We start from the raw sequence: 15,964 nt of genomic DNA, 5'->3' as shown, positions 1-15,964 counted from the left end.
GAGTGCCGATTTGTTTTTCTAAAACTGTGTGGGTCGCATTTTTAGACGGCTTTATAACGAACAAGTTCTACATTTCATTTTCGTCACTATTTATATTGTTCGCCTCGATACTGTTACGCTCTTTATTGATTGATAAAATTTGCCATTTAAGGTAGCGGCAAGCAAATCGTAACGAATTCCCTGCTTGCAGCATAAGCTTTTATTTATAGTAGCGTGTTATCATCGAGTGCTTGATCATCATGTTCGTGTTATATGAAAAGAATTGGACAGCAATTGTTGACTGTGTTCGGACGGCGGCTTGGTTCGTTATCCCTATAGATATTGTGTTTCCACAAATGCATAACTGTTTTATAATAGCAGCGATATCGGCAATCAAACTTTAAAACAGTCATGAGGTGTAGTAAATTTCTGAAACATTACTAATTGTGTTAATGGGGGAAACTGTCAATCTTATGCTCTACAACTTGATTGCTTGTGTTTGTATTGTAGGTCTGTATAACTAGACCTACCTCAATGCATTCAATAGCTTCTAGAGTCTACTTAGTAACTGAACTCCATATTCGCAATATGTTAAGAAAAAACTTTTGAATGAATGCATTAATATTTGTGGTTTGAAAGTATTTAAAAGAAACGAAATTCCATAAATTGGTTGCAAAAAAAAAAAACCTCAAACTATCAAACCTCTTTTAGAAAATTCAAGGAAATTTTATTATAATCAGCTGAGGATAACGTGATTTTTTATAAATATTAATAAATAAATAAATTAATAAATTTTTATCTTCTTTATAGAATGATTTCTCCAACCTTGTTAAACATCCATTCAAAAATTGTTAGTTCAATAACACTACTATATTTGTTATCTTACAACAACGGAAATTTCTTGCTACAAATATTTATCGATAGTTCTAAATCGCAAACATTCAATACTTTCTTGATAAATATTGAACAATACATAGCACCCTTTAAACTAAATTAATTATTACTTGGATAGTTTTTGCATTGGGATGAAGGAGAGGATTCATGTAAATCAATCTTCAAAGCTCTACATTCTTATATCTACTTGTAGTAACTGAAATCTGTGTACATCGGTTGTTAAATCGTGCACGAAACTAGCAAATCAATCAGTGTTTCATTAATAAATCTGTCGATGAGATTGGCGCACGCCCGTCATACTCGTAGAATTCGATTTAAAATGCCACGCGTAGCGCTCGTTATGTGAGCCGGTTTGAATTAAAAAGATTTCTGTACTCGTACCCAGAGTATAATGGGAATTGTTTATCTATCCATTAGATATGCGGAACACAGCGCTCTGCGTGTGTGTCTCATCTCGACATATAAGGCGGCAAGTTCTTAATATTACGGGGGTAATTAGCCTGGCAACAAAGACCGGAAGTACAGTTGCGACTGTTCAGTAGGACGGTGTCGTGCATGTCGCAGACATGGCGACGACTTCTCCACTCTTTGTAACAAGTTCTTTGAATACGATAAAGGAATGGAAATGAAAATTTGGCAATAAGTCCAACCAGTCAGCCCACCTACACACCTACGAAAGATACACCCATAATTTGTTATTTTTATCTTCCCCTATTTTTACTATTTTCACTATTTTTGCTTGTACTTGCTCGCTGCCTGCTTGGCTGGTTGTCTCCCTGCCTGCTTTTTTCGGCACTTTGTTTTGTTTTGTATCTTATAGATACGATACGCCTACCCCCATACATAACACGATGTTGTTAATTGAAAACTGATAACTGTTTTTTATTATTATTATTTTTGTTTTTTGTTTGTTACCGCACTCCCAACTACAGCACCTACTGTTCTCTCACTGAACTTGCTTCTGTTTATGGGTCGGTGGAGAGGTCTTATTTCAAGTTCTCCTTTGATTTCCCTACTATTCAGTTGGCTTGAGTTTTTAATTGTGATTATGTATGCGTGTTTCCAACCATATCATGAGTGTGTAAGTGTGTGTGCCTCGATATCTCTAATCAGTTTTCAATTCAATTTGCATTTCTCATTCGCTCTCGCTGACTTTTAGTGAAGTAATTATTCGTTTTAAGTTATGACATTTTTGAGTGTGTTGGATTTTAATTAGAATTTAATGACTACATTAAAAACGGTAGTAAATTAGATACGAAAATGTCTTTATTGATCAACGTGTTTGTTTTACTTTGTATCTGTATTGAGATAAAGTTGTGTGATTCGTTTTCAAGGCCAGGTAACACTAAAAGAGGCAAAAATAAGAAACTTAAATTGTAGTATATTGGTTTTTTGGATACGTTCGAATGATCGTTTTAAAAGTTTAGGAGTTTAGGATAATGTTGCTTTGCAAAGATACCGATATTCTTCTAGTTTATAGCTACATTTAATTTCTTATTTAGCTTTCATTTTATGCAATGTAATCGGTGGACTACTTCCACTTTCCTTTAACGCATTAGGCTGGAAATGGAAGTAATTAATTATTCCATGGATCCGCAACCACAACCTTGCATGCCTTTTAAGCTTATTAAAAGTTGCCAAAAGGTATGCAGGAATGAGTTAATACTTACATATGTACATACATAAGTCATGTGAAGATAAAATTACTGGCCACCAGTTTTAATCTCTCTTGAACACACCTAATACAATCAAGGTATTTAATCTTATCTAAGTCAACAAAGCTACTCAAAACAGTAATTTCAATAAATCGGTAATTCCCCTAAAATAATTCAAAATGTCACAACAAAATGTTTGGGATCCTGTTAGTTTAAATCTAATTATGTTCATAAGATGTTGTCCTTTGATATCAGATTTTTAAAGTGTCTTATAGTAATCCGCTTAAGGATTCGTCGTCCTGATCTTCCACTCAATGACTCCACTTTTGTGAAGTTTCACTTCGTTTCTCGTATGGAAACGTACAATTCTTTGTCACTGAGCTGTCAGTCTCGGCTTATATATTTGCCATTCGCGTGAGTCAGTCATTAAGCAATTATTATTGTCAATTTATCAACTCGAAATCTCAAAATGCTCATCCAAAATGCTAAGCAGAAAGTTCAATTCAAGTGGAATTTCGGCGAGAGAATACTACGGAGCGCGAATCAAAGAGGCCGCCGACACGACAGTTGAACATAAATAAATGGAATGGTAAAAAATAAATATAATTTGTATGGAAATGAAATAAACACAAATATTTAATTACGCTACTAATTACCTCCGATGGTGTTCGGTAATGAAAACAGCAACAACAACAATAGCAACACACTTTACATTAACAAATTGGTATTTTTCGCGAGGTCAGGAGACAACTTGACTCGACTCTGGCTTTTTGTGACAGATGTTGTGTCATTGCACAACTGACAAAACAAAAACAATGTTAATAGGGTTGCTGGTGTAGTTGTTGTTCTGGTTTTTAAAGGCATTGCAGACGCCCCCAACTTTCGCCAATATTGCAATGATCTCACACTTTAGTTGCGACCACGATGATGGTCATCGTCATTATCATGTGAGGAGACATTATGGCCATTATCAATTCATTGTTATTTATGGGCTGTTATATATATTCCTGACTTGCTCGCTTACTTTGCGTTGCACAGCTGCGTGCTCGTGTATGTGTGTGTGTGTGTGTGTGTGCGTATGTGGGTTGTCACCGCCATGACGTCACTTTTGAAACCAGTTGGCTTTTGGCAAAAAAAAAAAAACCAAATACAAAATGACAGCAACCGCAATAACTAGACAGACAATCATTTAAATAACATTACACGCAAATAAAAGTACTAGCTTGTCCGTACACTTTGAGGAAAAATAGGGATTATTCCAGAAAATAGAAAAAGTCAAAAGTGCAGTATATGTTGGATGTGTTGGAAAAATGTATAGTATGTATTTAAAAGTTTAAAAGTATGTATGTTTTATTAAACAGAGCTCCTGATAAATGAACGATAGAGAAAAAACACAATACAATTGGATTAAATAATCGAAAAGACTAATTAGCAATGAAACGATATAAGAAATGTTCCCTTATTCCCTTTTCTTTTGTGAATAGCTTTAAATTTTAACTGTTTTTAAGAAACGCTTTTTATTGATAATATAATTCTGCTTTGATGGCTAGTTTGAATAATTTAACGAAAATATGTGCAAATTATTTGCTTGTCTAACATGTGACCCAATCAAGAGTTCGTGCCAAATCGATCATCTATATGAGAACTTTCTAAACAGTGGGGACTACTCAATCTACTTCTTTAAATGACTAGAAGCTTTCTGTTTACATTAGAGACAATTTAGATAAAAGAATAAGATGTCGACTTGCGTTGGACAAGTTTAAGATATCATTTTTGCGTTTCTTATAGCCTTCTGAGACTAGAACAAATACTGAGAAGTTAGTTATAGATACAATATATTCTACAGTGATAGTCTTGGAATAAAAATTGTTGGATAGAACTGCTGTATTACCAGCTCTTTGCAACACCTGAGCCGATAGATTTAATTTTTTCATCTTTATTAGTATTGCAAGATAGAATATGTTAACCCTTATGTTAGATACTTTGACTTAAAAAGCCTTTTTTCAGTCTGAAATAGACGCTTAGAGCTGTAAAAAAAAACAACCCAATACGATTTTATTTAAAACTTTTATACTATGTATGTTTTTTTGTCGAGTGTATCAAAGGCCGTACGGCTAAATGGAATCTGGTGACGAGGCCCACGTAAGCCTGTCATTGGAAACTTGGGGTACTGGGTCACTTGCCCTGCCCCCCAAATGGGCTGCAAGCCCTTAGCTCAGTACACGCAAACGCTATTGCTTTTATTTGTTCATAGCCAGCCGCCTTTTGTTTACACATTTGTTGTAAGTCAAGCAGGCAGTCAGTCGAGCCAGCCGTTGCTTGTCTATAAGACATCCTATTGTTTCAGGCCCACTTCAGATTGTCCAAAATGCCACATTGACATATTTTTGCGCATTTTTTCGTGTGATGAGGCGCCCCTTACGCACAGCCCCCCAGCCATCCATTGTAAGGCAAATAAAAACAATGTAAGTACAAGTAATGTCTCCATTTTTAAGCGCATGACGAACGATTGCAGCACAGTAAGCGGTATTTGCTTTTCGGTTAACGCCCCTCATTGCCGCCCACAGCGTGCGTTAAGACTTTATGGTTAGGATAGGCGGCGCTACGGAAAAACTGTCTGAGTGTTGCGAGTGCAAGTGTCTATCTGTCTGCCTGACTCTTTGCATTATATATACATGTATATCTGTATGTAATTGTGTGTAAGTCTGTAGACGGATGTGGTTTTGACAGACAGAATTTTCGCTGCTTGGGCGTTAGTGTTGTGTGTGGGCATTGGATATCGATACAGACAGCTGTGGCTTGCTGAGGCATAAATATGTTTCAAAGCTGGCCAATACTGGTCTAGTGGAATGTTAAGTGAGTGTTGTAATGGAAACATTCATACGACATTAGCTATTAAAGGGGACCAAGATGTATTACAACAGTTATGCAGATCCATATCTTTTGAAATTTGCAAAGAATGTTAAAATAGCCAAGCAAAATTCGCATTGGGAATGTTATATATTTACAGGATTATCAGGCTCTAACGTATTGAGGTGAACAATTTCTCGAAGATATTCCAAAAAGGTTACAGCAATTCAGATCTAAATTTAATAAAATTTATTGGGTTTTTTATATTTTTATGACAAATTTTTGTGGGAACTCTAAAAATTCTAAACATTTTCCAACTCTAATATCAAAAAACGTGTGAATCAAGACTCATTTAAAGTTCCTAGAAAAATCATATTTTAATTTAAGTTGTGTGAAAAACGGAAAAAATAGTTGTGTTTAGATTGCGTGAGGACTTGTGTTTCTAGAAAGCAAAATAAATATGTTATCAACAGTCTATAAATTGTTTTTAAAACAGCAAAAATCTTCAGCCTCTTTATGGTTATGTATTGATTGGCGTTAATGCTTCAAGTACATTTATTTGAGTAATTGCTAGATATGCAGCAAACAGAATTTATAATTTAAGTAAAAATTACGAAACTGTTGAATATAATTTTAGTGTAGTATTTAGGATAGGATCTAAAATAAACATGCTTTGCTGTCTCATTTGAAGAAAATGCACAAATATATGAATTCTCTATGTCTAATGTCTAATGTCTGCTTATAAGCGTGAATAGCCTTAGTGTGTGATGATTTAAGATTACAAATATGTATTTAATTTAATTCGTCGAACTGTTTTTGCATTCGGCCTTCTCAACTCAAGCATTGAAAACTCGCAAGTTTCAATGTTAAGCTAGACTTTAACATAATCGTACACCCACCACAACTGTAAAATAAACTTTTAAAACCGAGCCATTGCCGAGCTAAACTCATCCCTCCTCACTGCCCGCCAGTTCGCAAACTGGGCCTTAACGCCACTCTATCGTGTCAGAAAGCAATTCAAACTGCCATAACAAATCAGTTGGCAATTAAATGTTGCCAATTCAAAATCTGCTCAACGACTTGCGATTGGCGATTAACAATTAAAAATCGAATTTGCGTAAGCGCGCAAATCGAGTTTAAAGTGCGAGCTATTGAAAGAAAAGGCAACGCCTCCCATATAAGACTTACTTTTTAAGTATATATGTACATATGTATGTAGGTATGCAGATTGTGTGAGTGCAGCACTTGAGGAAGTGCCCCCAACTGGCGAATGCACAAGTGGGCCGCGTCTGCTAAAGTAGACTAAGCTGGCTGGCCAACAACAGCAGCAACAACAAAGTGTGTTTTATCTAGATACTGGAATCACTCAACTGAGACATGGCATGCAAATGAATGAAGGAATGAAGGCGTGTGCGAAGGTAAAACGAAATAGTATGAACACACACAGGCACAATATATCACACATCACACTCGTATGTACACATATGTTCCTAGGCTTATATCTATATTAATTCCTTTGTATTTACATATATACCAATGACGATTGTTACTTGAAGCCCAAAAAAAACCTCGTTGGCGATTTAAGCCTACGCCAAAAGCGTAGCTTACCACCTTGTTTTTTTTATGGGCTTGGCTTAGTCACAGAGCCCACAAAACACGATACTGACTCACATCCTAAACAAGTGTTGTTTTATGAATATAAATTTTCGCGTCACTTTCAATGCATTTCCGTTAATTAGAATTAGCTGATTTGCAGCTGCTGCTGTTATTGTTCTCGCAAGATGCCGCTTCCTTAAGCTTAAAGTGAAGATTTCTGAAATACTTACAACCTCTATTAAGCCTACCCCACATTGTCACAGACGCATCCCAAACATCTGCCCCCTCTTAGCAATATTAATTCACACATACGAGTAGCGTCGCTCAGCTGTTTGCCGCCCTTGCCTCTCTGCATCGCTCTTGAACAACCACTCTACAGCAGCCACTCAAAAAGAAACATGTTTATACTCAAACACTCAAACTACTCGCAGCAACTTCACTCGAGGAACGCTCATTTTGTTGTTGCCGTCTTCGTCGGCTCTCTGATGACTTGTTAATCTTCGCATTCTACATTTTTATGGATTCTTCCACTATTTTTACACATAATATTTCTCTTGCGCCCAGTCGTTGTTGTTGCTTTTTTAGCAGCTTATGTATGTTTATAAGCCAAAACCAAAAGTTCTTTCAACCTCACATTATAATTTGTTTTTGGGCAACAAATCGCTTTTGAGTTTAGTTCTTCTTTTTGCGGGTATGTCTTTGATTTGTTTACAATTCCTGCTTTTTGGGCCAAACTATTTTCGTTTGTTGTGTGCACTCTTTGGAGCGAGCGAAAAGGAAGACCATTAATACATGTACATATGCACATACATACATATGTCCATTCAAATGTAGTTCAAAGCATGAATTATATTATGAAGTGGAATTTATACTTCAAAGGGGTTGTAGAGATTTTTTCTATGACTTCAAATAGTTTGGGAAGTAGGAATTAATTCATATACATATTACAACACTTTTTAAGCTGGCCATAAATGATGAAAATAATCACTGGTTTATGTGATTTGCAGCATCATTTCTTATTCGTGCTAGGTTATTAACACAGTCGAACAAAAAGCTGGCGGAAGCAAGAAGACAACCAAATTAGAGCTTGGCTTTTAATAACGGCCATGACCATTAGCGGTGGTTTTTTGGCGCATTGTAAAACCCACATAAGTTTGTTCCTCCAAAAAAACGTTTTGTATCTGCGTTTCGATGCGAAACCAGCACCATTATAAAGACACAGACACAGGCAGAAACTCCGAAAAAATACACAAATTTCTTGACCAAATTTGTGGCATTTCTTTTATTTTGCACACACACGTACACATTACATATCGCTAAGCAGCAAAAAATACAACAATGCATGACAATTTTGGTCATTCATGCAGCCAGGCCAGTAAAGCTGCAAAACTCACTCAAAATGTAGAGCCAGTTGTTGACGCCACTGTTACTGCTGCTCCCACGATCATCGCAACGTCGCTCTCTCTATCTCCTCCTCCTCTCTCTCTCTCTCGCTCTGTCTGTGGCACTGCTGTCTTGCGTGCGGCCCACACACTTGCAAACGCACACAGCCACGCAGCTACACCTGCTCACTGACATGCACACACACAAACTTTTGCATTGGCGCGCACTCAGTTCGCTCAGACCTGAGTCTCAGACTCAGACCTCATGCGCGACACCCAAACGAAACGTGCGCTCAGTCCAATTTGAACAACGATACCGAGCGGTTGGCGTCTCTACAAATTTTTCGTTTTTTTAGTTCAATAAAAAAAAGCAGAAAAGCTAAACAGCAGCAACAAAAATTTGTAAACTCTGCCAACACACAACGAACGCACGACCGTTGGTGCTTCACTTTTGTGGGGGCCCTTAGTACGAGTAGGAATAACAACAACGACAACAAGTAAAACGTGAAAATAGTTGTTCAAAATATTCGTCGTGTGTGTATTAAAATTTTCATTGTAGAGTGAAAAAACAACAACAACCAATTGTGCAAAATTCAAAGTTGAAATAAAAAGTAATAATTCCACTTATATGTACATACAATACATATATAAGTGTTTATCTTTATACACTACATAACAAAAACAAGAAGAAGGAAAACAACCAAATGAAATGAAAAACTATAAAAATAAATAAAAAACCGTCGTTGTCGGTTCTTTGCTTATCGTCCTAAATAAACGCGGATTGCTTTATGACGATGGCAAAATAATTTGTGGGCCATTGGTTGGTCTGTGCCTGTGCCTGGGCTCCTCTCCCGCTGCCTCTCTTTCTTCCTGTGACGCAGCAGCTGTATTTGTGTGCGCGTATTTGTATGTGTTGGTTTGTTGTGGGGCGCATTTCTCAAATATTTGCAGCAGCTGAAAAGAAAAAAAAAAAACAAATCGGAGAACCCAAGAGGCCGTCAACAGCGACGATCCGATCATCGAGTCAAGAAACTTCTTGCCTGCTTCTTATTTTTGTGTGCGGATTTTTTATTTTTGCTGCTGGCCGCCTGGCTTTTCATTCAATAACCAGTTTTAAAGCTCTACGCTCTTTTTAGGCGCTGACCAAAAATTTTTTTGTGTCTGTCTATCTGCTTGTCTGTTCGCTCGTCCACTCGTCCGTTCGTTCTGTTTGTTGTCGGTGCGCCTGCGTGCACGCACATTTTGAATTTAATTTCTCATTGCGAACAGACTAGAGTATCAACATTTTTCTGTTGCATGTCGTTTTTCATGCGAATTACTAACAAATTAGTTATGCCAAACGCATGTTCGTTCGTTGAGGGTTCTTCGTGTTCGTTCTTTGTGGCTAAGACGCTAAGACTACCTGTGCCCATCGGGTAGTACTCATTTTCATTTCTTGCCACTTGCCTATTCCACTTTGTTTGCTACATTCTTGGGTCTTCGCGTGGCTTACACATGCCAGGCATAGTTAGCTCTCTCCCTCTCCATTTCCCTCTCTCTTCAGCTATCTTGGCCTATGGTTTTTCTAGCTCTTGGCCCGTTCATAAGATTGTTGACATGTACCGTACGGCTTAGAAACATACACAAACACATACACATACAAATGCAGGCTGTGCAACATGTTGCTGACACCCATAACTATGCCACAGTGTTGAGAAATGCAAAGGAGAAAATGAAAAGCAAATAACACATGCGAAGAAAATTACTAAAACAAGAAAAAAAGTAGAGAACAGCAAAGAAAAAATGTTGATGAATTATTGTGTGAGTTTTTGCATGTGAATGGAAAATGCACAGCGAGCTACAAAAATGTTGAGTGAAAATTATTTAAATTAGCGGACAATTTTGCAAATCCGTGAACTGTGAAAGCTTTCAACCTGAGCCAAAGGAGTGAAGAAATAACAACACCTATGTATAAAATTGTGAAAAAAGAAAACAAATACAATCTTTTAATAAAATAAAAAAAATTCAGTTAAACATTTGACCGAATCTTGCTGCTTTGTAAATTAATTATATTGCAAAAAAGCCGCCCTAGAAAATGATGACATTTATTATGAAAATGACTTAAAAATGCCAGCAAACATTTTGTTTGCCATTTGTTTGGCAACTTCGTCTGGCCCTGAGAGCGGCCTACAATTGTTGGCTGTCGTGTGAAAATCACATAAATAAATTAACCAAAACACAATGCACAATGCAGGCCATAAACAAAATTAAAAAATTTATAGAAACAACAACAATAAAACAAAGTACAAAGCAGAGGGCTGGCAAACTCTAAATGAATAATGAGAGCAGCTGCCTGGCTGGCTAGTTGTCTGATTCTCATACTTTGGCGACAAATACAGAAATACACAGCAGTGTCTCTCTCTATATATATCCACAAATACATGCATATACATATATACATTTGTATGTATCATATCTAATCAGCACCATTGCGAGTCCCGTGCGCTAGCCGGCTGTTTTGTATTTAAGTTGTTGGATTCACATTTATATTTATTTATGAACGCCAGTAGCTGACCTCATGCACGAATGCAAAGCAGCGCAGAGCAAACCCAAGCCATGCCAAGCAAATTGAATTCAACTTCAATACAAATTGAAAGTAATCATCTGCCAAAAAAAAAAGTTACTCACAAAAAGGCAATTGTTTGAGGTTGTCAAGCGAGGCTGAGTTTTGCAAATGAAAGTCAATTTTGTCATTGTTGAATTTAAATGCAAAAAACGCTTTTGTGTTCGTATCTGTGCAGTTTTGTGCTGTTCATTTACTTTGAAGTTGTGCCCTTTTTTGCACATATCAACATGTGTACGTGGCTTGTATCTTGTAAATACACTTTTGTGTCTCTTGCCGGAGGAGACGGCACAGCAAATGCAACAGTTTTCGCATGCCTTTATAGCTTGTCTTGTGCGAATATCTGGTAGATACTGCTCGTACATGCTCGTCAAAGTGTCAACCTCACACGTTGCTCTTCGCTTTGCCGGCTGTGACGCGTATTTGTCGCCCCTAAGTCTCAGTTTGGCTGCCAGCCAATTGGAACAAAATGCCGGCCACATCGACAACATTTGCAAATAGACTTCCTCATTTGTTTCAAGCAGTCGGCGAGCAGTCGAGACTTGTCCAAGTCAGGGGACTTTTATTCTATTTATTTTTAATTTTTTAGTGTATTGCACTTTCCTCATCTCTTATCTCTGTCTTGCATTTTGTGGTGTGCCTGCACTGTTGCAATTGAAATTGATGATTTCACGTTCAAGTACGTCGCGAGTGACTCTCGGACTAAATGATTGACTGACGACTGACTCATTGCTCAGCTAATTTGTATCGCTTTCGCAGCTTGCAGCAGCAGCCACAGCAGATACAGATACAAAGACAACTTCATGTCCAAGCAGCCACAGCCATTCAATCGTCCAAGCAATTGTGCGTGTCAACAGCAATAAAAATAAAGCCACAAAGTGCCATCCAACAAAACTCCATAACAAAAACAAATAAGTGCTAAAAATAAAAACCACAATTGTCTGCCATTCAACCAAGAAGAGAAAAATTAAACGCGACGAAAGTGAAGGAATCAGAAGTAGTCGGCAGTCTCTCTAACCATCTCGCTCTTCTCTCGCTCTGTGTGTCGTGTGAACGCAGCTTAATGTGCCACCCACAACATGACATCGCATTCCTACTATAAAGATGTACTTGGCTTCGATCCCAACGAGGTGCAGCATGAGAGCAACAACCACATCCCGTCCAGTGGCTCCATGAAGCGCACGAGCTCTCGACAAACCCATCACCATCATCAGAGCTATCATCATGCGACGAGCAGCTCGACTGTTGCTGGCGGCGGTTCGCCAGCACGAATCTCTGTCTCACCTGGTGGCGGTGTTGGTGGCGCTGTGGACTATCAGCAGCAGCAAATTTATGCTAACAACAGCAATCATCATCATCAGCAGCACCAGCAGCAACGCCATCATCACCACCACCAACACCAGCAGCCGCTCTACGAAGCTAGTCCTGCGGCCAAAAAGGCCAAGCACTCGTCAACGCAGCCACAGCCGCAGGGCGGCTATGAGGATGCATTGACGCAGTTTAAAGGTACCATGTCCATTTGGGATCATTTTATAGAAGATTGGGATATTATGCGTAAGTCGGCAAATAGCGGAGGCCTTTCTCTTTGTGTCCCTCCCACCCTCTGGCATGAATTGGAATTGATCCCAAGTTGTTGTTGTTTTTTTTTTGATTTCCTGTTGCTCGTTGTTCTTTTTTTTTTTGCTTATAATAATGCGAACGTGCTTTGTGTATGGATTCTGTCCAGATCTGGTCATTCCCATTAATTTTAATAAACCTAACGAAAAATATTGAGATTACTCTCACGATGGGGATAGCATTCGTTTGCAATGATGCTTAAAATTAGTTATTGTTGTGCTTTATATTAGTGATATTTTTTTTTTTTTTTTTTGGGAGGAATGTTTCGATTTACATTAGTGGAATTTTAAGATAACCAGCTACTCGTACATACAAGCTGGGAACCTTAAAGCTTTCTGCTATGGCCGGCCGAGCCATTTTCGCAATTCAATTTAAGCATTGTCAGCTGATGCAGAGAAACGGACATTCGGTTTCCATTTTGTTTCTATCATGCTTCGACTGCTAAGTGCATGTTGTTAGGTCCAGCAATTCTTCAAATCATATTGATTTAAAAAATTCTTACAAACCGTAGTTTCATGCATTTGGTAATTTATGGCTTTAATTAAACACAAAAATTTATAAAAGCTCTAGATAAATTGATAATTTATTACTCTGTTTACTTTCCGGCCATATATTCTATTCAAATGCCATAATCCCCAATCCTGTAGATCGGGTTCGCAAGCGTATTTAAGCTTCGATTTGAAAATATTGCGATCTTTTTCTGTGCTGTCTCTCTGCCGTTTTGTTTTCATTTTCTAACAACCACTACCTGGCGGAAATCATTTGCATTTCAAATTGATAAAAAAAAGAAGCCGCATATTTATAATTTTAATTATGATTCTGCTCCTATATTTATTCTGCTTGAATTAAGCTCTGGCTTCGTCTTCCATTAACAATATCTACTAATTCTTTTTGAAAATCGGGTGCCCTGTCAGTCACTTAAAACGAGTTTCGAGTAAATAATAAAAATGACGAATACTTGTTGTGGATTTTTGTTTGTTTTATTTTTGAAGTTTCTGCTAGCTCCAATAATTAAGTTAGTTATTATGGACGGCGTTCAAGGTCATTCACATATTTTATTGATTGCAACGGCATACAGTGATTGTCAAACTGTATATTAAATGACTCACAATTCGTTAGAAAAAAAAACAAGAAATGGAAATTAGCGTTGAAATTTCGTAGTAATTGGTTGACAAGGAACTCAAAATTAATATGCAAAGTACACAAGCTGTTAGCTCGCCTTTCTTTGAGTTTTATCATCATTATAAATGGAACTTATTGTGCTGAGCCCCTGATCAGCCGAAGACATTGGCCGATAGAAGAAGAGGCGATATCAAAAATATGCATACGCAAACATTTCACAAAACAGCAAGAAGACTGACAGTTAAGTAAGTCAAATATTTAGTTAAGACGCTATAGAAGAATATACAGAACACACTCGACTGATATTGACACCACCCTAGTCAACACTTCAAGCTCATCGGGCATTTACAATTAAGCCTCGGCTACGTTTCGCCCAACAAATTAGCTATTGAGCATATGTACATATATATATACAAATATGTATGAGTATATGTATTTAACATAAAGACGAATTCCTCGAATTTCGTCTGAACTCATTTGGTTATCGTTGCATGACTGGCTCTGTCCTATATGTTTGCTTTGAAACGAGTTTATGATTTTGGAATTTATTTATTTGGTTTTGAACATTTATGAGTTTCTTATGACTTACATTTAGTATATGTCTGTATATATATTTAAAATATCTTGTGTGCAAAGTTGACACAAATCTATAGCGCCGTTATATGGAAACTATATGTATTTAAATATGTAGGTATGCTCCTAACAGCCAGCTGCTAATGTAAATGCTAATGAAGCTCATGGCTTCAGAGGGCCAAAACCAAATGGGAGCTGTCGTTTGCATGGCGCCTCAACAGTCAGCACAATTAATGAACTTTGCGCCCATTATATGCATAATGTGACAAATTCATAAACAATAAATCAATCATATTTCTGAAATAAAAGCCGCTGCGCGTGCTTAGAAAGATAAAAATAAAAGATAAAAAGATAAAAAATTTGAAATCTACTTTTAACACTGCGTGAAATACATGTCTAATTCCAGGATTTCAAATCAATTATACACTTATCCATATATCTGTCTGCATATGTATGTGTTCATACACGTATGCGTTGTTTGAAGTATGATGGTATTTCCATTCATGTACTTGAACTTATTTAAAATTCAGTTATTTAAATACATGTGCAAGATTTTTACATACACAGCTCTACTATTCACGTAAAAAGATTTATTTTATAAATAGTAGCAAAGTAACAAAATTTCAAAATAAATCATAAAATTTAAAATATCACGATATTAGGGAAAAATAAATTTCAGGATTGTGAATTCAATGCACTAACTTGGTAAACTTAAGTTTAGCTGGCAACTTTGCTGAATAATAAAACTAAAACACAGCTCTTCATATTTATATCTGAAAGTATTCGAAAGGCCTTTTTTTCTTTGTATGTATGCATCTAATGTATGTATGTATGTATGCATGTTGTACGAAGACATCCGGAGATATGATTACTATACAATATAATATAATGATTACTATATAATATAATGCCTATGGCCTATTTATGGGCGCTTGCATAAGCAACTACAGCTTCTTATCGTCCAATACTCATGTTGGCAATCGTTATTTCTAATTTGGTGGTCAAGCAACGTCCTTCAGCCAATGTTTTCGCTCAATTTTTTATCATAACAACAAAATTTGAGTACTTACTACTTGTTTACTGTTATTATTGTTATTTTAGTTGTTGTATCTATTGTTGGCCGTCATTGGAGCGCGCTAATCAAAAGCAACGACAGAGAATGCAAAAATAAACATTAACTAAAATCAAATGAAGCAACAACAATAAGAGAAGCAAGGCGCATGTCAGTTAGCTTTAGCAACAAATCCAACAACAACACTTGTTTAACGAACGTTTAATCGTCGAAACGAATTCAACTTAGAACGTGACATCATCACGCGCGCTTGCTCACGCACACAACTAAACACATTGGCTCAGATAGTAAAGGCATACACACATACTTACTCACACACTTTTACAACTTTTGCTGCCAAGTGTTGTCGTTGTCGTCGTAGTTGTTGTTGGCTGTTATGTCAAATTCAAGTGAACTGAACTTCTTTTTGCAGTTGGTGTGAAACATTTATGGAAATGTTTATCGCCATATTGGTGTAAAAGATAAACATATCATGTTGTCGTTGTTGTTGGTGCTGTTGCTGTTGATAGTTGTGTGCGTATGCGCAAAAAAACCTTAAATTTACTACCTTTCGATTGCGTGTGGAACCTTGATAAGATTGTTCGTTGAGAAATACAGAAAAAAGACAAAGAAAGAAAAAAAT

At 37.0% G+C, this 15,964-nt stretch overlaps 1 protein-coding gene across 22 annotated transcripts in view; it reads left to right on the top strand.

The window, feature by feature from the left end:
* LOC115634261 (microtubule-actin cross-linking factor 1) overlaps nucleotides 1-15,964 on the top strand; it is a 93,363-nt gene that overhangs the window by 11,743 nt on the left and 65,656 nt on the right. For 12 of the 22 annotated variants that reach the window (XR_003996423.1, XM_030531867.1, XM_030531870.1 and 9 more), the window contains exons 1-2: nucleotides 8,756-8,853; nucleotides 11,718-12,464. The exons of 5 other annotated variants lie outside the window; for them this stretch is intronic. Coding sequence is in view for 16 of the 17 variants with exons in the window: in XM_030531867.1 (XP_030387727.1) it covers nucleotides 12,038-12,464 (427 nt within the window). In the remaining variant the exon portion in view is untranslated. Of the gene's footprint in view, nucleotides 1-8,754; nucleotides 8,854-11,717; nucleotides 12,465-15,964 lie in introns of those variants that run through there. 5 more of the 22 variants (XM_030531869.1, XM_030531856.1, XM_030531859.1 and 2 more) reach the window with 3 other exon arrangements.

This window comes from Scaptodrosophila lebanonensis, unplaced genomic scaffold, assembly GCF_003285725.1.
Source record: "Scaptodrosophila lebanonensis strain 11010-0011.00,11010-0021.00 unplaced genomic scaffold, SlebRS2 tig00000001-arrow-pilon, whole genome shotgun sequence".
In the NCBI taxonomy this organism is placed as follows: Eukaryota; Metazoa; Arthropoda; class Insecta; order Diptera; family Drosophilidae; genus Scaptodrosophila; species Scaptodrosophila lebanonensis.
Note: the sequence above shows the minus strand (reverse complement) of the source record. Positions and strands in the feature narration are given on the sequence as shown.